The sequence below is a fragment of the Zophobas morio genome, unplaced genomic scaffold, assembly GCF_036711695.1.
Source record: "Zophobas morio isolate AGI-343-1 ecotype UQ-CSIRO unplaced genomic scaffold, CSIRO_AGI_Zmor_V1 ptg000011l, whole genome shotgun sequence".
NCBI lineage: Eukaryota > Metazoa > Arthropoda > Insecta > Coleoptera > Tenebrionidae > Zophobas > Zophobas morio.
In genome coordinates this window covers 14647654-14671576 of record NW_026972116.1, presented here as the reverse complement: position 1 = coordinate 14671576, position 23923 = coordinate 14647654, and the positions used below count along the sequence as shown (strand labels likewise).

The 23923-nt window shown below is 33.6% G+C and overlaps 1 protein-coding gene across 1 annotated transcript; it reads left to right on the top strand.

Annotated features, from left to right (window-relative positions):
- Nucleotides 1–309: 309 nt before the first annotated feature.
- LOC135127016 (uncharacterized) lies at nucleotides 310–22770 on the top strand. The gene is made up of 5 exons (XM_064053308.1): nucleotides 310–391; nucleotides 14295–14459; nucleotides 14511–14669; nucleotides 21639–21926; nucleotides 21978–22770. The coding sequence occupies exons 2-5, from the start codon at nucleotides 14366–14368 to the stop codon at nucleotides 22661–22663; spliced, it is 1227 nt and encodes a 408-aa protein (XP_063909378.1). The 5' UTR covers nucleotides 310–391; nucleotides 14295–14365; the 3' UTR covers nucleotides 22664–22770.
- Nucleotides 22771–23923: the final 1153 nt, after the last annotated feature.

The following is a 23923-nucleotide window of genomic DNA, read 5'->3' as shown; positions in this document are numbered from 1 at the left end:
TAAACTATAAGTACAGTTTAAAGTAAGAAGTTGTCAAAATTCAGAATTAAAATCACTTGAACATTTTATTTTACCATAGATTTTTTTTCAAAAGGCAGAGTACATTTATTACTGCGTTAGCGCGAAATCAATATAATATCCTAGATTAATTTGAAAGAATCCTTGTGAAGTTGCGTCACTTTTCAGTCGGTAAAAATGGACTCTGCGGCAGTTTCAAGCAGTCGAGCTCTTACAAAGCGACAGAAATCCTGTTGAGAACCGTAAGTTGTTGAGCTAGCTTCCACTAGATGGCGCATGCATATATTTTTATTTGTGTCATGTGTAATTAAATCTAAAAATACGCAACAAATGATTATGTATTTAGTCTAATTATCGTCCGTTACTTGAATCGGTAAGTTCTTTTTTGCATTTTTAAAATTTGTTGTATTAACTAATCAAGATTTACTTTTTTTTATTTAATCGTATTGACTTGGTAAGCCTCCACAATAGGCAGCCATTGGTTTCGCACAAGAACAATAAAATGCAGAAATTATAAATAGTTAACTTTATTACCATACTAAATAGCTGGATTTACGGAATTTTCCGTTTATTCGTTTTACAGTTTCATATAGAATCAAATCTTTGAAATCACGTTTGCTTGCATATAATTTTGTTAAAATAAAAACAACATACCAGTTCATTCCTGTATTATTGTAAAGAAAAATCTTTGTTAAGACTTTCAACAAATTTTGTTTGGGAATTTCCATAATAACTTACGGGTTGGTATAATTAGTGGACAAATAATTTTATAATAGATGTGACTATAAAAAGTGGTCAAAAAGTATTTGTCATCTGTTCGAGAAAAAAATTCGTCTAGCAAGAATTGAAATTTAACGTTGGCAACACTAACGCGTTACTTGTTTGGATTGACAGCTACCGTCAAACAACTGTCAAATGAAGGGTCAAGCAGTTGCACTGCCAGCATCGTTATTTAAAAATAAACTTCATGACCTACTGGACCATATTGGACAAGATGTAGCTAAAATTGAAGTTGGGGTACTTTGGTTGTTTTGAAATAACTTTAAAATAAGCAAGGTTATGAGTTTTCCAATATTACAAAGCAAACTGTTTTTAAAAACTTCTATTGTGAAATTATTTTCAGTTTTACAATGAGTGCTTATAATCTGAAAAGTAGAAAAAATGGTACTGCTATTTGATACTAAATTCAGTAGTTTATAAATCTGAAAGTAGGTACTTGCATCTCTGGGTGTATTTAATAGTTGTTGTCAAATTGTGAGGAAAATAAATATATTATATTAAATGTGTCGAATGTGACACTAATTATACAAATACAAAAAAAAAACTTGTGTGTGTTTCTGAAGAACAAGCACTGCAATATTTTAGACGGTACTTTTCAACATAATTTTTATAATGATTTGATTAAAATTTTCGGAAGGGACAGATGAAAATAATTTAGTTAATAGGTTGTAATCTTTAATTTACTCTCTCCAATGTCTCAACAAAATCTCTGAAGAGTCGGTCATATAGTTTTTGTAAATTAATTTGCATACGAAGCCCTAGACAGGCGATAAAACGAAACTATATATTTTTCTGATTTCAAGAATAATTATTGTTTCTTTCTATCTTTTAAATAATCTTTAATGATACGTTATTGTCTTTTAAATTTCATGTTTTCTTATCCAGTCTAGTATGTTACAAAAAATATTTTCGCCCTATCTCATTGCTTTGTAGCTTCTCGAATGTATTTGAGTCCACCCTTCATAATATTCGTCGACGTAATCTACACGGGTTTTTCGAAAGCTTTCGACAATTTCTTGCTGGTGAAGCTGCACAACTTTGGCTTATCAGGTCATCTAGTTCAGTTAATTAATTCTTATTTTTGTCATCAAGAGTTCAGTATACTTAAGTATTTAATCATCACGGTCATATTCTTCCATAAATTCTCTATAACCTGAGCGTTCCCCCAGGTTTTATTTTGGGCCCTCTACTTTTTGTGGTTTGTAGTAACGACATTATAAAAAAAATAAATCTAAAGGGGCGATGGTAGCTAACGACTGTATTTATGACATCAGTGATTTATGTAAATGCTTAAGAATTATCTACGACGTCATATTATTTTTTTCTGTATTGGAAACATAATCACAGAAGCTCTAAAAAATCTGGGCTTTGTAATTAGATTTTGTAGTTGCTTTAATGATATTACCATACTTCTTCTGTTTTTTGTTAGATATGTATATGCTAGAATACGTAAGCATAGAAATGTTTTTGAATGTTTTAACATACAAGATTGAACTATTGAGTCCGATTTTTTTTACAAAGATTTGGCTTTAATGATCTAAAATTTAGTCCTGTTAAAGCTTAATCATTGTTTGTTAAAAAAATATTCACATATTCGAGCGTAAGCTAAGAATGACCTCTATAGTATGAAAAAGTACGTCTCCCGTTTCCGTCTGTCTCTCGTTCGTACTGATTTTTATTGGATAGATAATCTCCGGAACTACCAGACCGATTGTTATCAAATTTTAGATGTATGTTAGAAATATTGCATGTATGCCATATAAATTTTATAAAATAACATATTCCTACGTTTATGGTTTATGCATTTGCCTTGAGTTTGTTTGTTATTAGTCGTAAAGTTGATCTTTAAATAGATAGTACTAAGCGTAAAAAACATGGGCCCCGGCTCAGTGGCAAGCGAATTACCTGCATCTGAACGGTCCTGGATTCGATCTCCAGTTTATCCACTTTTTTTTCTTACACTGTGACTGGTTTACTTGTACTTTAGCAGACCATTAAATGTAAGGGTTAGGTCCGTTTAAATTATAAGGGTTATTTTAATTTTATAATTGTTTCCAACAAGCTGAATTCGTTGGATTGTATGTTCTTAAGGCGGTGTAAATAACCTTTTTTTTTAGTAGTTACAAAATGGCAAGAAATATTTTTTGTATTCAAAAACAAGCAGAAACAATTGTAAATGGTGACCGTCGGCCGTCTCCGCTTCCTGTTCTGAGTTTATGGTTTCTTAGAATAATGCGTTTGTATCAATGCACCATCGAGTCCGCAATACCAGAGAGGCCGTTGACAATACCCTGTTTTCTTTGATATTTCGCTGTGTATGTATAGTTGTTGTAAGTGATAATTTGCAAATAATCGTCAATTGTTTGTTGTATGTTTAAGGTGGTATGAAATATCAAAGACGGTTTTGAAATTGTATTTCTGGTTGGGTCTTGAATTTTTAGAGTCGAAGTTTCTAGTGGATAACCTCTATATTTATCACATTCAATGGCCAAGATGAACGTATGTTATTCAATTTTAATTTTTTTCCAAAAATTAGGATGTCTAGAGTAAAAATTCAAGACGGATTCATAAACCACAAGTGTAGGAGTATCTTCTTTTATAAAATTTAAATATTATTACTATTGTAAATTTTGGACATGGCGTCATCTCATTGTTGATGGGAACCATTAGAAAATTGTTGATTAGCCTTTTACCATCTACACGATATTCCGAACTTAAGGTACATATAAAATTTGACGATCCATTCAGTAGCTTCGTGTCTGTCTATTAAGAATTGACACAGGATACTCGGTGGACAGACAGGCGGAAACAGGAGACCCACTTTTCCGTAGTCTAGAAAACCTGAAACCAGCGATTCATCGAATGGATCCTTTTTCTAAACCAAAAATAAAACTACAATAAATATTTTGTATAATTTTTATAATTTTATTCAAACAAGAAAAGTAGCGCATAATTCTTCCGCGCATCTAACTGGAAATGTCCAGATTTAGCATTAAATCCTAGAATGGAAGGTGCGACAGCCGAGTTGCGGTTCAAATGTAAAAGCCTACACTGGCCACTGTTTATGGCGACCATCGGTCACATTACGGGTAGCGACGTTAAAGGGGTCTAGGGAAATAGCCCTCTACAGCAACTCCACTTCGCGTCGTCCAGTAACTTTCTTGCTCATCCCTAAAACATATATTCTAATACTAAATTAAACATCAGGCGAGCAACATAATTTGTCGAGTCATTCTTGGAAACGATTCCGTACGCCACTGATAAATATCAAAAAATAACAAACGTAAAAGAAAAAGTGGCGGACAATTTGTAATAAAATTTTTAATAAAATCAGTGTGAATTTACACGGAAAATGTGTACAACATAAATTAATTTTCTTAATTAAATTAAATTAAATTAAATTACAGTAAGCATTTAGTTGAACGTTTCGTTTAAATTCATCGATCACTTAATTTCTGCTGTTATTCTCAACCTTAATTCCTCCAAATTGTTGGCAGGTATTCGATAAATAGCGTTCTTTAAATAGGGTCATAAAAAAGTCTGCATGAGTAAGATCACAAGATCTCGGCGACCAGATATTTTCTGAATGATGTAAAGATTCGGCTGTTAAAACTTGCTATTGTGGTCCTAGTTGAATGGGCTGTAGTCCATTTCATCATCGTCAAATGGTATAAAGTTTGTCAAAAAAGACGCTATCCTACTATCCGTCGTTGACTAATTGCGGCCCAAACACCAATTTAAACATGCGGATTTTCGATGCTCTATATTGTTATAATGTGAGAATTAATCTAGCCGCTCAAATGAAACCTGGTTTTGTTTGTAAAAAAGGTTTTCTTCAACAGCCGGTCAAATGGGTCCAAAGATTAGTCAACTCTTGCGGGAAAACAGGCTAAATGTCGTATGGATCTTGTAGGGGGTTTACTCCATTATCTGTCTAACATTTTCAATATTTTGTGGAATTTTTTTATCTTTCGACCTGCCACTTCTCTCCTTTATTTGTACTATTTGTAGAGACGAAGTTTCTCAGAACTTTGTCACACATCATTGTAATGAGTTGCAAAAATGGGCATAATCGATATATTGTTGGGAAATTATTCCCTGAATTCATCCCAAGCCGTTTGAATCGAGCACTGTCACACTGTTCCAATGGAAATATTACTTTTAAGTGAATGCACAAATAAATTTCTGAAAAGAATTATTTTTAATGTAAAGATGTAAGATTGGATGGCAGTCGTTAAACTCACAGTGAGATTGATTAATAAATTCACGTAAAATTTAAGTCATTGTTAAAAATCTGTTTCTATTTACATATTCATATCAGGTTTACAAAATTATCGATAATTAAAATTAATTTTGTTAAAAAATTTCTAAGACGTAACCTGAGACACAGCATATCATTTCAGAGAAGACATGCGGCTTGAATTCCAAGGATAACTCAATTATAAATTATGTTAATCGCCTGCTACAAACTTTGGAAAATAAACTAGCTGCAAATTTTTAAAAACACCAAAAATCTTTAATGAAAACCGTGTTAAATTCAGGTGCAACACAAGTTTGATATTCGTACGATGTTAGTAGTCTTGGTTTCCGAGAACAGCTTCTCCTGTAGGCCTGTTTGCCCCAGCCCAGCCGTTCGGCGCTAAAGATGTAAATCGAATGTTATTTCGGCGTATTATGAGTTACGGCCCCGTTTCCTTGAAAAGCAAATAGATATTCGTTCGGAAGACAGTTGACGTTATTTGTTATATTACGTGTGCAATATGGTTTCGGCGGTCCGCCTATCCGTATCACTCTATACGGCCGGAACTAATTTGAAGTTGGCGGAAGGATACATTTGTCATAGAGTCCCTGGTGAGCCATGATCGGGTCGGATGAAGTTATGAGAGGCAGAGTGCACTAGATCACCTCTTGCGACAGAGAAGTCCGAGTCACGCACCTCGCGATCTCGCAAGAGGGAGAGGGATGGGGGCCGGCGTCCGAAAGGGGTCCGGCGTAGGGGAGCCCAAGGGACACGACCCGGCAAAAATCATCTCCGTAGCCATTCCCTAGCAAAAATCATCTCGTTGAGGGAGCGAGAGGAACAGCCAGACAATGGACGCTGCAGGATAGAGACGAACAATGTGTTGCTCCGCAAGAAATAACGAAACTCCGCAACAGACGAGTCAATTCATGGACGGAATTGCTCTATGAGGAAGAAAATCACGAGACGAACTTGCACTTGAGGCTTGATAGAAGAGCAATCTCGGCACCATCATGTCGATTGCAAGTCGGCTTGTGGAATGACGTCCTGAATAGACGCACGGTAATTACAATTAGGGAGAAATTTTCGGGATTGGAGGAGGAATTATTAACAATAAACTTCCAGAAGAATTTCAAACAATTAGCTAAGTGATTTTTTCAAATTTCAATAGCTCTTTCAGCTGTTTTAAATAGAGAGATGCGGAAGGACGTTGAAAAGTGTGAAGCACATTTCAACTTGTTTTCAATGCTTTTTATGCACCGTATATTCAACATCTTTTGTCGTGGCAATGTTATTCACATTTATCTTTATTTACGCCAAATTAAGCTATGTCTAAATACTAATGTCTTTCTTATCAACAAATTAAATTGTCTTTTGTATCTGTCTTCTTGAAATGACTAACCAATTTATGTAAACGTCTTGTATTAGGTTGGCTTTTGTGTCAGACAAAGATTCGACAGAGACAACATTTACTACTGTTCGGTCTGAGGTGTAATCTGGGTAACAACTGAAGTAGAAAATGAAGTTAAAATCTATTATTAAGTTGCCACGTTTATTTCACATACAGTGAGTAGCTGCAAGTTAAAAAGTGAAACAATGTTTGCTTACACAAGCTTTAGTGAATTTGTAATTTTCGCCGATCTCCATTCATATTTAAAAATTTGGTTTTACGTTCGTTGTTACCTGGATTAATTTCTCAAATCTTATAATTTTCCGACACGCGATGAAAATATAATTTATCGAGTACCGTATAAAAACAATACAATACAAATATTGTACAACGTTTTATCTACTTTCCTAAATACTTAATATACATTTTTTGTGTTTTTAATTACATTTTCAAAACTGCATTCATGAAAAGATAATGGGGCGGTTAGTTTAGTAATCGTAGTTATTAATTTGTCTACGTTTGTCGCAAACGTTTTGGTGACAGAAATTTGTTGTGCAAGTGCAAAAATGAGTGATTTGGAGGAAAAAATTTACCTTTTGATATTAAAGTGGCTAAAATGTTGCAAAGAAGAGATACATCAATTTCTCAAGAAAAAAAAAAGGATTTATTACGTTATGCAGGTGTGTGAATTGGAGTTTATAGTGGTAAAACCAATTTCAAATTTACTACGCTTTTAGGTTATTTCGATACTTGGAGACGCGAGGAGATCACAAATTTGATGAGACGAAAGAGAATTTGTCAGAAGGAAATATTCAAGGAATAAGTTGTTTGAATTTATTTTGAAAAAAAAAAAAACAAGTAAATAGGAAAAAAAAGAAGGAGAACGAACCCAAGTACCTATGTCAAACTAAAAGCAGACAAAGTATCAATTACCTGTAAGTCATAGAGGAGGGAAATTACTGTTTTCGTAACCAGAGGAAAATAGGCAACCAAACATACAAAGACTAAGCAGTATTTAAAATATTCCGATTTCTTGCTAAACACACTGGACAAATCCCAAAATGGATTCCGGGATAGCTACGAGGTAATTTACTTTAGTTGATTAAATTACAAAAAAAGGGCGAAATAAAAAAGAATAATATAATATAAAACAAAAGGAAACAAGAACTGAAATACTTGAAAAAGAAATGAGCACAAAAAAACTATGGATAAATGAAAGAACAAATGAAACAATTGACACACTAATGCAAAAATTTAATACTATTGCGAGGAAATTAGAAGTGCAGATGGATAGTAACGAGATAGATTTCATACCCAGAATATGAAAGGAAGAATACGATAAAGAAAGACCTATGAAAATAGGAGTTAAACAAAAAAGAAAGAAAGATAAGGAATGACTTGATTCTATACATGTTCCAAGCAGAACAATCACGACCTCGATCAGGCGACTTGGTCTATACAAGAAACGATAAATTAATATTTAATGGTCACGGATGCGGAATCAAAAAATTAGAAGAAAGACAAGAATTAGAATAGTGACAAGAGCAGACGTAAAAAATACAAAAGAACAGACCGTGATAGAAATGAGAGGAATAGAAAATTAATGAAAAAACGCTAACCTCCATAAAAAATTGGTCAAAAGTGATTTCGACAGAACTTCCCTCGCACCTGAAGTACAGTCCAACAAATACTGCTATTCGAAAAAGTCAAAAAATTTGATTTTGCGGAATTTTAGTTTTTCGTGATAACCTCTATAGGGTAAAAATCATATAAACCATATAAAAAGTATTAGTCACAGTGTAATAGAAAAAAAGAAAGTTGGCAGCCGCGATGAGATTTAATATTCTTAAAAAATGACACTTGGGGCCCTCGAGAAGGCTTCACCTTCTTTAAATAACGACAGTTGGGACCCCCGAGAAGGTTTCACATTCTTAAAACAAGACAGTCAGGGCCCCGAGAAGGTTTTACATTCTTAAAATAAATTAACTCAATTTTTTTTCAGACATCCCGTATAAGCAAATCTCAAAATATTAATGCAGTGATAAATCACAAGTATAGACTCATCATACTTTGCCCATTTACGATTTTTTCAGCAAAATTTTGGGGTGGCGTCATCAATTTTTTAGGGGGGTGAACAAATACATTTTGATCAAAAATTTACCATGCGTATGATAACTTTAAAACACCTCCAAGATTTCAAAGTATTCCGTTTTGTAGTTCCTGATTAAATCAATAAAATAAATTCATGCATTCATTAATTTTTTTTAGTCACCCTGTATATGCAAATTCAACAAATATGAATGGAAAGGTAAATTACAAGTATAGACTCATCATATTTTGTACATTGTAGATAGGATTTATTTAGCAAACTTTTGAGCTGGCGTCATCAATTTTTCGGAGGGGGTCAGTAAATATATTTCGATAAAAAATTTATCATGCCTATCATAACTGTAAACCATCTGCGAGATTTCAAAGCATTCAGTTTTGCAGATTCCAAGTTAAATTGCAAAATGTTGTTTCATAATTTTATTTTTTTTTTTTCCAAAAATCTGGACGTTTCGGATAAAACCTCAATTCTCATAAACTACATGTGTAGGACTATGCTATTTTATACAATTTAAAACCCATTTGCTATCTACAATTTTGAAGTGACGTCATCACATTAGTGGTGGGGATGATGAGATAAATTTTGGTTAGTGTTTTACTATCTACATGATATTCCTGATATAAATACAAAATTTGACAACAATTGGCCCAGAGATTATCTGTCTAATAAAAATCCGAGACGGCAGACAGACGGACAGACACATGGACCGACAGACAGACGGACAGACAGACGGACAGACAGGCGGGCAGACAGACGGACAGACAGACGGACAGACAGCCGGAAACGGGAGAGCTATTTCTTCGTCCTCTAGGGCTCATGAAAGGTCGAGAAAATGTAAAAGTAGAGAGTCGTCCGCCGGACTCGATTACAATACTTCCTTTGCTTACGCTTGGGAAGTAGAAATGGAACGAGAAGAATGGGACAGACACAGTGGAAACCAAACAAGTCGAATTTAAAAATTCAGTAGAACAATATGGTTGAAGAAACCATCTATACAATTGAAAAGAAAGGTAGAGCAACTAGTCAACGGAGAACACGAAAAAACAAACCGAGTAAAAGTCTAGAAAAACAAGGTGAGGTGTGGATCTTACTCGACCACGAAACTAAAACACAATGGAAATGGGACCTGACATTCGATGGACGCACCCACCATATAATCTTGTTACAAATTATGGATGTTAGAGTGGACGTGGGTTACACTCAACAATTTATTTCTCAATAATATAAAATCACATGATCTATACAGCAAAAATGTAACACTGAATAATTCCAACTCAATTTGAGTTGTACTTATTTAAACAACCACGCGTTCTTTCTGGAGAGTTCGAAATCGCTGCTTCGAGACTTCCGGTGAACCGCGTCTAGGTTTTTCTTATCCGACGTCGGCGATGATGAGTCACCGGTCATCGCGGCAACGTACTAGAAAACCGTAGACGCCGTACCGGAGCGGACCATGGCTTTACTTCGTACGTTCATAGCAATATCAAAGACGGCTTTTACCAACAGTTATCCGAAATAGTACCCAAAATTATAATGATAGGTGATTTCGAGGCAAATGAAATGAAACCAATAAAGGCATTGAAAAAGTTTTGTACAAATATGTAGCGGAAGAACGAAGGAAAAAGACTAACAGAACTTTGGCTAGAAGAGTATTTAATTATAGGGGAAACAATATTCGCACATAAATATACCATGAAGTAACATAACATGGGTTTCACATGGCTAACGGACCCAGAACCAGACTGATCGTATAATGTTGAGTTGTTGAGCAACCAAGGGAGAGGAAGTCTACTGAGCGTATTAAAAAATAAAAATTCAATCTACAAAATCTACACGACGATAAAATTAGAGAAGAATGGGAAAATCGATTAGAACAAAGAGAAAAGAAACTAGAACTTGAAAACATGAGAAGGCGAATACATCAATCAGCAAAAGAAATATAAGGATATAAAAAAAAAAGAATGCAAAGTAAAAAGAAGATCTATAAGCCAATAAAGGAATAAAATGGCGAAGAAAAGGGTATGGACTATAAACGGGCATGGACTGGTAAGACGGACAGTTAATTCTAGACAACACCAGTCTAAATGTCTAAACTGATAAGAAATAAAAAAACAACAAACCACTATGTAGTAAAGAAGGACTACTTTTAACGGCGGAAGAACAGGCAAAACGATGGTAGGAATTTTAACAAGAACTTCTAAAAGACAAACAAAATAAAATAAATACAAGTAGAGGCGAACAAGAATCACAATATCAAGTGGACATCAAGGAAAACAAACGTAGAAAAAACTACAGAAAAAATATAACCCGTATTAATAAGTATATGTGAAGAAGAAGAGCTTTCGAGTGGAACAAGAGAACAAGATCTTAAGATGGACAGTTACTTAAGGCAAGACCAGCCAGGGTTCAGATCTGGAAAATCTTGCATAGATTAGATAGCGATGGCAAGAATCATAATTCATAATACAGGAAATCAAAGTGAGAAATCAAAAACTGATAATGATTTTATTGATTTTACGAAAACTTTGGACTTATAAAGTACTATGGAGAATTCTATCAATTAGGGGCATTCCCCAAGAAATTATACGCCTACTGTAAATGATGTACGATAACACGGTCTACGAAATAAAAAAAGGCGTTAAGCAAGGTTGTATCCTATCCCCGTTATTATTTAATATATGTCTTGATCACATCCTAACTAAGATAATAGGAAGAAAGAATGGAACAGTCTCGAAACATCTTCAGTACAAAAAATTGGCTGTAAGCATAATAAAGTTTGACATCAACAAATTTAAAAGGCATGTCATAGTTATTTTGATGGTTTTGACAATAAAATCTAAAAGTTTTATGCAACTAAGCCTATTTGTATTATGAACCACTAAATTTCAATACTTTTAAAATTTGGAGTATCAACTTGTTCAGCAATTTTGAGATGTACAAAACTCCTCGTCTCTTTACTAAATACCATGAATGAAGCATTTTTTGTTGTGGTAACTGGTATTTCTTGTAGCTATGGAATAAAAATCACCGTTCTAAGGAACTTGGAATTTTTTATTTTGTCGTTCCTCGACTTAGAAATTTTCTCTGTTGTTTAGAGTTTCAATTTGGATTATAATAAAATTTGCAGAATGGTAACGTAAAGCTGAAATTTTAAGTAATAACAGGCCAATAGTTTACCTACAAGAGAAAACTAAGAATAATTTTTTGATATAGGAAAGAAAGGTCGAGTGTGAAAAAGCTATGCGTGCAGAAAAGCTCAATTTATTGAGTGTCTGTGACTTTAATTTTCCATCAGCTATACGTTTACATTTTTACTTATTTTAAATGTAGTTTTCTGATCTGTTCTAGGTCGTTTAAATGGTTTTATGTCCACTACCGAAACTAGTACTTTCGCCATAGTTTGCCTTGTTTGAAGATGACGAATTAAGTGACTTTCGATTTTTGTTTTATCACATAATGGCGTTGTTTTAAATTGTAATTACTACGCAAATCATAAATAAAGCCTATATAATACAACAATAAAAACTGTAATTAAATTGTATTAAATATTGTCTAATGACCTAGCTGTCGATCAAATCTACAAATAATAATAAAAAAAATGTCTATATTTTTTATTTAACTCAAAGAATGTAGGCGCAGAAAAAGTATAGTGTGCAACACGTGCGAAAGTGCTCTGACACGTTCGTGTTGATACAACTTCAACACTGCGTGTAAGATGCAACTTTCGATATTTATTACACAATAATATATTGGTTCCTGTAGTGATTTTTTTAAAGGTAGAATTCTAGGCATCTGTGAATATTTCAGTAGTAAATTGTTAAACTATTAGCGTCCTGTGACAATTATTTTACCACCTTATTAGAAAGCTTCGCCCACGGAATTTTTGACGGAGAACATATTGTATGCTTTATTTTTACCATTCTATACTTTAGCCAAAGTTTACTTTAGGGGTTTAAAATATGAGATCCACGGTTCGCCAGATGTTATAATTTGTTCCCAGGAGCTGTTATCACATTGGTTTTAATTAACACCAGCAGAAAACAAATTTCTACGTTGCTTGCACTTTCCTCAGAATATAAAAATCATGCCGTTTTTTATACTGGAGCTTCAGTCATTCCGAGATAAATAACAATAATCTCATGGGACTTATACCAGTCATCAAAAAATTCTGCGGGCAGCAACATCTTTCGCGTTAACCCCAGTTTTTGGCTTTGTCCACATTCATTATGGTATTTTCACGGAACGAAATTTTAACCAAATAGGATTTACTAGAAAATGTCTACTGCACAAATAGAAAAATAAAACTATGCCATTTTGAATAAGTTATTTGATTATCAAGGGAGCAAAGTGTATCATGTACTCTCACAGGTCATCTTTAAGCCCGAGAGCAAGCGAGGATAATAAATCACACAAGCGAAGGACGTGACTATATGCTGAAGAGGTACACACAATTGTTTTTACTACCTCCTTTTTATTACTTAAAGCACAATTAAAGTTAAACTAAAAATTTGATCATGTTCTCCCTGTTTGTGCATGGTGTTTGTCAGTTATAAAAAAATAAATATTATCTAGGTACGAAACATTTTGTTAAAGTTTATTACAAATTCCTTCCGTAAAAGTAAAAAATAATTTTACTCCTTCGAAAGAAGTTTGCGCCCTAAAATGTAGAACAACATGTATATTATATCTACTACTGGGAAACTACAGAACTAGGAAATATGTGGTTACATGGAGACGTCTACTTTAAAATATGTATAAGTTTGAAAAGCACAAGGAATGTTTAGTGTGGAATTAACAAATCGCTATAATTATTCCGGCATTTACCTTTGTAGGAAGTCAACATTATAGTCAATGACTGAGTCACATACAAGTGTCCCTAATTAGTTCTGTTACTAATTGACCATTGAGTCAACAAAAACATTGATGTTGTTATGTTAAAGTTTGTTATAGTTTTTACTGTATTGTTGGAACAATGTGTGTAATCGATATCTACATTTTTAAAATAAAGCCTATTTCTATTTAAAAGGCCTACAGTACAACAAGTAACAATGTAGGTTAAAAAATCAAAGTGTAGTCATAAACCACAAGTACAGGAGTATGTTATTTTATAAAATTGTTGCAATATTTCCTAAACTTACCGTCGGGAAGTAAGAATGTTTAAGTTCTCTGAATATATATTTTTTTAACTTTATTTAATTTAACTTAATTTTGCTGTGCTGTTCATAAATATTTTTCAGTTTTGAGAATTAGGTTGGTCGAAATGATTACCACATTTCTGTAAGCTTGATAAACCCTCTCTTGATTATTAATACACAAATATTTAAACCAGAATCTGAATCCGTTTTAGCCCCGTTATAAATTTAATGCATACAAATGCGTAAAGGTGTTACGAGTATTGCGAGCCTAATTGTTATGCATATAAAAATGGAGAGTTATAAAAATTGTTATGTAATACGTGAAACGTGCACAGATAAAGCTTTATGAAGCAACCCTCGCCTCTTCATAAGAAGAGGTGTAAAAGCTTACATTTTGTAGCCTCGCAAATGAGAAGCAGCAGCAATAAACCTATAAATCGCGTTTTATGGTTTTATAGTCTCCTACGCGGGAACTAGATTGAGTAGAGTGAACCCTCGCTTAACCAAGGTATTCTTGTCAAATCACGACGGCTCTGCATCCTCATGCGAATTTGATAAAATATCAGTTTGGAGTGATAAAATGTCGATCCTAAAAATCCCACCTTTCACAACGAAATTTTTCAGGTCCAACCGCAGCATGATTAGAAGCTTGCCGTACGAGGTGATTAACTTATCATGACTGACCACATCTACCGATGGCTGATTTGTACAGTTACAAAATGAAGTTATTCATAGCCGGTTGTGTTTTTCTAGCGTACTTCGTACACGCACTGGTGGCACGTCAGAAAGGTAAAAGAATTCAGGTTCTTGATTGCGGCAACCGAGCGGTGCTTTTTGCAGGTTGTTCCTTTTCGGTGCATGGCCAAAGTGAGAGGAATGCGCCGATTTTATTGCAAAAGGACATGTCTTTAGTGGTGCCCAATAATGGTCGAGTCGAGCTGGGCAGTTGGGAGAAGATAACAGTGGCCTGTCCAGATCCCAAGAATTATTTAATCGGATGTAAGTAAAGCAGGATTTATAACTTTTGGAGTGACACTGCAGAAAAATCTGAAATGTTCTAAAATTTATGAGCGATATTAACTTTTTTTTGTATGACAGGACTGATGAGGTAAGTGTGGTGTCATATGTCAGAAAACATTTTAGGGTCATAAAACCGTTTATTGTTTTCACAGTTGTTAATTTTTAGTGGTCACGATAAACTAATTTTAAATAATATTGTTTGTTTTTACTTAAAAATTTTCGACACTCATAATTCATAAGAAAAATATTAGTGTCATTCAATTAAATTTAAAGGAACATTATCATGAAGTGAGATATTGATGTCCTGCAAAAAAAAATGTCATGTGGTGTTACAATTGTTCCCTAATTTCTTGTGTCATCAAGGATATTTCGATACAATTTTTAGGATATGATGATTCAACTTGACAGATAAGTGACATGGTACTGTCAACATAAATTGTTACCACATTGACTTGAGGTTAAATTAAAAATCTTGTGTCCTTGAGCATAGTTTGTAATACGCACATTTCCTGAAGATTTTGACATAATTGTGTTAAATATTTGTTACTAATTTTTATTTATGATTAGATTCGTTTTTTCCGGTCTAATCGCAATACTTATTTTTAAAATGAAATTATGAGACCTCAGTCACTTATGAGTTCACCTGTATAAGTGACAATAAAAAAAACAAGATACAACACTGTTTTTGAAATATAATGTCGTCTGCCTTGCCTTTCTAAATTGTCGTTTAGTTGGTCTTACTTAAACTTGATCAAACTTTTCACTGATGGTGGTAACAATCTTAACCATAAGTAACCTAAGCTCATATGATTGACGGATTTTTCATAACGGAATTTTCGAAGGTAAGTTGAAATGATTGCCTAACTTCCAAAATTTTGTTTTAATTTTTTGACGATCTAAAAATAATGTAGGCGAAAATTAAAGATTGGCCTGACTTAAGACCGGAGAAAATAAGCTTAAGAATGACTAAGATATTGTCTGTAATTTACAAAGACCTCGTAGCTGTTTGTTTTCAAAATATCTTTGTAATGACCAAATACGAAATCTTATTGAGTCATCTTCTGGCAGAAGAAAACCAGCTGAAATTTTTGATGACTTTGTATTTAAAAAATGCCCGAAAGTTATTTCGACAGAACTTCCCTCGCCCTTGAAATATTATAAGAAGCACGCAAAAATCTTTCTTTTTTTAACTTCGGCCTGCTGTGGGTTTTTAGGGATTTATTACTTGGAAAATTTCTGGAAAAACTGATAGGAATACCATTTTTCCAGAATTGAGGAAATTAAGTAAGGTGCATTTTAAGATATTTAACAATTTGACTTTAAACCCGAATATTTCGAAACAAATCTTCTTGTCGAATTTGGATTCAATATTTACCCTTTTCTGGCTATCCAATTTTTCCGTAGTCGCGTTGGATAATTCATTTAACAAAAATGCTTCGATTGGTGTAGAATTTTTCGATTTTCGTTTTCGTCTGCAATCTTGGTCTGGACCATCGGAAACTGTTGTGCTGAACGTCGAAAATCATCTGTCATAATTTTTTGTTAATTTTTCGACAACTTCGTGCAAAGTTAAATTTTGTAACTTCTGGAAAAAAAATTGCAATTTTCGAGCAAATTCGATAATCACCAAAGTTATTTTGTTAATTTTGACCTCCACAAGCTTCTTATGGTTTTATTGCAACGCCAAAATGAAATATGGTAAATTTTAAGATATTTTGAAAATTGGAATTTGAACTCAAATATTTTTAGTCATTTGGAGTGTTTTTCTTTTGTTACTTGGTATAATAATGATTTTTGATGATATTTAACATCAGTGGTTAGGCTTCTGAAAGAATTCATAACCTTAAATAGCTGACTACCCAAGTAGATATAAAGAATATCAGTTCTTCTCACGAAACTTTAGGATATTAAGGTTAATTACCAACCAACTTACTAGATCTCCATGGCTTGCTGGGGTGTAAACATTTCGTGAATGCAATACATATATCTCTTTTTGATTTTTGAAAAATTGGGATTATCGATCTTAAATTGATCACTTTAATATAATTGTCATAAAAGTCAACTGCATTGCTTGTCTTTGTTTAAAAACCTAACCCCCTCCGAGGTTTTGTTTTTTCTAACGCAGAAAGTGGAAGTAAAACATTTCTCGGTCAGATGTACAAGATGAGTGTTCTACTTCAGCTCATTAGCTCCAAGGGCACTCCCAGCAACTTAATGGATTTTTTCTGCAGCTGTTATGCTAAATTTTGTTACCAACGCTGTAGTTTGGTCATAAAGGAAGTATGTGGAACCTTAACTAAATCATTAATAAATATTGTAAAGACAAGGGGCCCTATAATAGAATCTTGCGGAACACCTTTATTTAATTGTTTGCTTCCCGATTATGTGCTACTCCACTATACTTCTTGTAAATTTGTTCTTCAAGGATGATCCTAACGTTTCCAGTTGCTTCCCTCGAAAACCGTAGTATACCGTAAAAATAGTGTCGTTAGCATAGTACATTCCTTTCTGTCTATCGCCTCTGGTATGTACCTTTACCAAAGTTGTTATTGTCGATTTGCCTTCCATGTATCCATGTTGGCTGCTATTCCAGAGCGCTTTGGTTTATTTGTTTCGAAAGTTCTTCGAATATTTTGCAAAAAACTGGTAAAATTGAAATTGGCCTTTAGCCCGATTGCGCATATAAAATACGGTTTATAAACAGTAAAAATGTGTTTAAAAATTGTGTTATGAAAGATGTGCTATAATCATAACGACGTTTTAAAAGTTGTGTAGAACTCCAGTTATATTTAGTACATTTTCTGACAACGTACCTATCCAATTGTTTTCAGGACTTTTTCCTTACATTCTTCATTTAGCGTTAAAAACGTGCAGATATCCGTGCAGATGAAAATAGTCGAAATATTCATATTTTACTTTTAATTAAGTATTTCAATATTATTTATTACGCAGTTTATTGATGAAGTGTTAAAGTTGGTGATTAAGAATTTTAGACCCATAATGGTTTTATCAAACTTTGCCAAGTTATCTAAATTAATTTTATCGAATGCCACACATATTTGTTATTAGCATGTTATAAATTATGTTATAATGTAATGCTTGAATACTGTGGAACTTATTTGTAGGAGCGTACACAGTTTGTCACCAAGTTTAAATTGTTAATATTTGGAAATAAATAGCTATTATGATAAGTACTGCTTTAGCAATACGTTTGACCAGGTGAATAATTCTGTAATTTTTATTTTTACTGACATTAGTGCGCACAGGACGAGAAGAATATAACTATGATCAACTGAATTTCCTTCGAATTTGTTATTCTAAAGAGACGAGTTTGTCAAGACTTTAGTGTGCTTTCATTGCTAGTTTTTTTTTGAGTGATGTAAAATATCTGAACTACCAAAATTTTGTTTGTCTATATAGTGTGTATACTACGTACGGTGAGAGATTGAGTTACAGAAAAGTCACTAAATATCTACGCGAAGAAAAGTGTACCATCCGCGCGAAATTTGAAATTTCAAAATGAATCTAATCTCAAGCGCCATGAAAAATAAGTTTTACGTTACTCGAGAATTTTTGTAGTGAGTTTCGTTTAGGAGCCATAACTTTACGATACGAAAATGAATTCCATCGAGTTGATGTTTTTTGCTACAAAAATGTCTCTTAATAACAGAAAACGATGTCGATTATTATTATACCTTTGATTCTCCTGAAAATTACTTGAAATATCTCCTAAAACCGTTGCCAAGTTGCCGTTGATGGTCAACTTTTGCCGCATTTAAAGGGGTTGTAGAAAAAAAGTGGAGGATTACTTTTTTCTTGTTGTCGAAATAAGGCTACACATATTAAGAAAAAAATAAGGCAAAATGTAGCCCCACCCCACCAAAGATTAGGCCCCACCCATAGCGCCCCGATCTCAATTCTCAAATGTGATGAATTTTTCATTTGTTGTCAGTTCAAGATTCTGTCTACAAGAATTTTATGTTTGTTGTATGAATGTTTTAAGTTTCTCGTTCTGAAAATATATTAAGAAAAAAGGCAAAATATAAGCCCCCCCCACCCGGCCTGTCTTAATTGTGATGTTTTTTTTTGATCGTCGAGAGCCAAAGGAATTTAATTGCAAAACCCTTATTATCTTCTACAAGAAATGACCATTTAAATAATGTTTTTTAGTATCGTGTTATTCAAAGAATACTATGTACATATATTAAGAAAAAATTAAAGCCAAAGATTAAACCCCACCCACATCGGCCCTGATCTAAATAGTAATGAAGTTTTCATTCGTTGGCGCATTTTCTTATAAAAAAATTACCATTTTAAACGCATTTTAAGTTTCTAAGAATAAAAAAAATCATCACAATTGAGATGGGGTTGGTGGGCGGGGTTTATTTTTTTGCCTTTTTTTTTTAATATACATAGTATTCTTTGAACAACACAATACTTAAAAACATGTTTTTAATTTCTTGTAAAGAAATGAGTATTTTATAGTTAAGCTCCGTCCCCTTGGTTCACGGTGAATAAAAAAAAACATCAGAAATGAGATAGGGCGGGTGGATGGGCTTACATTTTGCCTTTTTGTTTCAATATGTGTAGACTTATTTTCACAACATGAAACTTAAAACATGTTTAAACTGGAAAATTTGTATAAAGAAATATCGATTTTGCAATTAGGTTCCGACCCATAGGTAATTACAAAATCCATATTTTCTTGCAAAAATGTACCATTTTAACCATGTTCTAAGTTTCTTGATGTGAAAAACGGCTATGTATATTTAAAAAAAAAGGCAAATTATAAGCCCCGCCCACCCGCCCAGCTCAATTCTGATGATTTTTTTTATTCGTCGCAAACCGAGGGGAGGAGCTTAATTGTAAAATACTTACTTTTCTACCAGAAACTACCATGTGAAATTGTTCTTAAGTAATCGTGTTATACAAAGAAAACTAAGACCCGGTTCATAGAATGCGAAATTAATGTTAATTCGCGATTAACTTTTAATTGAGGTCTGTTCATAGGCAACGGGCTTATATTCCTCATTTGAATCCTGTGCTAAATTAATCGAGGATTAAATATTTAATTCGCTTTTCTATAAACCGGCCCTAGATGTGTTAATTAAAAAAAAACCAAAACAGAAGCCCCACCCATCCGTCTCGATCTCAATCCTTATGAATTTTTCTATGGTTGTCAGACCGAGGGGCGGAGCGTAATTGCAAAATCGATATTTCCCTATACAAATTTATCATTTTAAACATGTTTTAAGTGTCTTGTGGTGAAAAGATGACTACACATATTAAGGAAAAAACGCAACCTCAGTAATGGAACTTCAGTAGTTTTACATTTGTACCATCGGGGACATGAAGAACTTGGCAGAGGTGGCGTACAATTGTCAAGATTTCTAAACCAGACCTTAGCTACTCATAACCACGCTTTTAATGTTTGACGTATTTGTCATTTTGACACTGACAAAATATCAATGATATTGACGCTACATTGACATTTTTTGAAATGACAAGAACATGCTGCCCAGAATTCCATGTCGCTCATAGTAACAGAGACAGTGACAGCGTAGGAATTTCAGCGCATTTTGTAGTCTTAATTTGCTGCCAACTTATATGTCAACTGTCAAGAAATCTCAATCTCTCACCTAAAATGTCTCTATGCTAAACTTTATGACTGATTAAAATGTTAAAAATGCAGTCAGTCAAGCATTAAATAGTTTAAATAAAACCGGTAAAGTTACTTACATTTATTGCTTTTCACATTCATTGCTTTCAATTCCTTGACAAATGTTGACAGTTGACATTTCGGTAAGGTAATATATTACCCTACCGATTTTACATACAGGATACAGTTATGGCAGACAACTTTTATAAATGTAAACAGGCATTTAATAGACAGAAACCGGTAAAGGCATTTTAATGATTAAATTAAAATTGTGTTGTCAAAAATGATAAGCACAAATTAATAATCTGCGGCAAAAAGTGGTAGCGGAATTGAAAGTAGAAGGCTAAGTCTATTTTCATTGCAAAAAAATTTCTTGGTTTTCACCGTAACAAAATTTAACATGAGGTCTAAAATTTAACATGGGATCCTATGGTCGCTTGTAAAAAAGATGCACTGCACATATATTTTACGACATTTGAATTTAAAAATTAAATCTAACTTATATTGTTTTTGGTAGAACTTTTGGTATATGTTAATTTGTAGTTGTTTATGGATTGCTTCAACTGTATGAGTTATGGTTATACATGTTCTAAAATTCACGATTAAATTACAAATAAAGTGCGCAAAAGACGGTTCAAAAATAAATGTAAAAGAATGGCGTTAAAATATTTACAGTAGTAAAAAAAGACGTTCAAGTGATGATAGACAAAATCCTAATGTTTATAAATTGTAAAAATCACAGTATTAAAACAATGATAATGCTTAGGGTTCTGGAAGTTACGAATGGTTTCACATCCGGTCCGTTTAAACTGTCTGTTTTATTAATACCATCATGCAGTTTCCCATTTTCTTGGCAGACGCTGAAGATTAGTTCTCTTTAAGAGATAAATGAATTCAATGAGTGTACGACAACAGTGCTTAAAATTTAATCAAGGGAAGTACTGTTAAACATTTGTTTAAGAAAGGCAACTTCGATTTTAGTCTAACTACATATTAATGACCACTCATATAAGGAGTTAAAACCCAAACATTGGTTGGTGACTGTGCGTATTTTAAGACATTTTTTCAACAAGGCAACTGTTTTGAGCAGTAGATTTACTCTGCATGCACGATTCCTAGGTCACAGTAGCAGTTTAATTAAAAATTTGAAAAAAAAAAAATAGTTGTTTGACATCTATCTACCTGTTACTTATTGACTTCCAAAGCTGTGGCTTCATAGTATTTGAATTGACTTTTATTTGCTTTTTTCGAATTAGTTTTTACGACATGTCTTGCTGTTTTCTCCTTAGTTCAGTCAAACATGACGCAAGCACAATGTGTGCAAGGCAGCATTCTCCGCATGGGAAACCACGACGTGAATTTCACCCATTTCCTCGGCGATTTCCACTGCAAGAAGATAGTCAGGGGGACGGTATCCAAGACTACGAAAAAATGTGGAGGCAATAAGGGTCACATTTACAAAATTGGTTATCCTATATCTCCGGGGCTCTTCATTAAAGTGATCGAAGTCTGCTACGACGCCTCCGCAGGACAAACCTTGTACACGAAACACTCACTACACGGGCAAGACATTAAACGTAAGTTGTCTGAGTTTTCCAAGACAATATTTTGATTTTCGTCGTTTTCAGACGCTTCCAAATCGAGTTATCGCCCCGGTTTCAGTCCTGAAGGTTCTGCTGTTTCCGTTTCCATCGCGTATAAACAAACGTTCCAAAAAGCTACTTTCAGTAAATTATTAAAATCAGCTTTACTCGCTGAAGAGTACATTAACAAAAAGTCTTATCTGGTACGCGGACACCTGTCGCCGGATGCGGATTTCCTTTTTGCGGCTACGCAATTCACGACTCACTACTATATAAACGTGAGTCCGCAATGGCAGGCGATTAATGCGGCTAACTGGAAGAAGATTGAATACCTTGTTCGAAAGTTTGCAGATGGTGTTAAGAAAAGCTTCATGGTAATAACAGGGACGTATGGGGTTTTGACTGTTCCTGATGCTAAGGGTCAAGATGTTGAAATTTTTCTTGTTTCTGGTAGGAAATTACCAGTGGCTAAGTTTGTGTGGAAAATTGTATATTCGACACAAAGTAAAGATGCTATTGTGTTTGTTAATTTGAATAACCCGTTTATTGGAGGCCTAGAAACTAAGGATATATTGTGTAAGGATATTTGTAAGGAATTCGGATGGGGAGCTGCGTCTTGGTCAGACTTTGGACGTGGTTTTGTGTATTGTTGTGATTACAAGCAGTTTGCTGCTGCGGTTGAAACTGCACCTAAACTTCAAGTTCTGGGTATTCTCCGAGGGCCAAACTAGTTAATTTGTGTATATTTTAGAAAATGACTGGTCAGGTTTTTGTTACTAACAGCATATAGTACTTGTGTTGTTAATGAGTTAAGGACGTAATAAATTATTCTACCTCATCTAAATTTTTACTGTAACGAATATTTTTTTTCAGATCTGTTAAACCCTTTTCAGCAAAAATATCATTTTATGTGTAAATTAAAATTTTGTGGTTACGCTTGTGTAAGAATTATTAATAAAATTTATAATTACTTTATTTGCTGTTCGTTGGACCAAATTTAATCAACGTTTAGTTAATTTTGTGCCCGTGGATTACCACAACCAACAGATCTTGTGCTGGATGTTTTAAACTTGAACAAAATCTACTTGTTGTAGTATGAATAAACTGATAATAATATCTTCTGGATTAAGAATCCAGAACAAAGTAAATGTAAGCTCGTGTCTCAAAAACATATATCAAGCATCAGTTAATCCAAACCACTGATGGTTGTTGTACAATCATGTATAAATACTGTCAAAATAATAATTTGCAGTTATTCGATATAACCACAATTGTTATAAGTTGCTGGTTTTTGGGTGGTTCAGTGTATCTGAGAAATTTAAAATAAGTTAGAACTAACACTGAACACGTCAAACAACTTAAATACCTGGGGCACAATTCTGTAGCCAAGACAGAACTTTAATCAGGACATTCTGGTGACGAGCTTTAAAAGTTCAAGATTACCACTTTGTAAATAAATATACAATTTTTGCCAAGATGTCTTTCTACTTTTTGCATTACATAAAATATGTGAACAAAGTATAAAATCACGAAAGTGTGGCGGAACTTTAATTTTTCTTTCCAGGTCTAATGACGTTAGTAGAAATAAATTTCACGCCAAAAAGAATGTTTTCAAAACAGGATGCAAATTAAAAAAAAAAAATTGTAAAAATGCGAATGCCCTGAAACCTTACAAACGTAAGGATAGTTAATCAAAATTTATTCGAAATAATTCCTACTTAGGTAAATATCATATTTTTCAAAATTTAAATTTATTTCATTGATTAAGTCAAGAACGGTTCAGTCCATTTTACTAAAAATTTGAGAATGGAATTGTTATTATTATTATTACACTACACCTATCGAAATTGATACAAGTATCCTTGAAAACAATCGTGATAAGGTCATCACAAATTTTTTTATTGGGCAAACTCACTTGAAATATACGCATAACATGTTTTATACCTTCATCTTAACACAACGCACGTATGTATCTTTGTTTTAATTTTTGG

Coding starts and splice junctions, on each gene's coding strand:
- LOC135127016 (XM_064053308.1), top strand. CDS start 14,366: ATGGCTGATTTGTACAGTTACAAAATGAAGTTATTCATAGCCGGTTGT. Junction 14,670..21,638: donor CAAGAATTATTTAATCGGAT/GTAAGTAAAGCA, acceptor TTTTCTCCTTAG/TTCAGTCAAACATGACGCAA. Junction 21,927..21,977: donor ACACGGGCAAGACATTAAAC/GTAAGTTGTCTG, acceptor CGTCGTTTTCAG/ACGCTTCCAAATCGAGTTAT.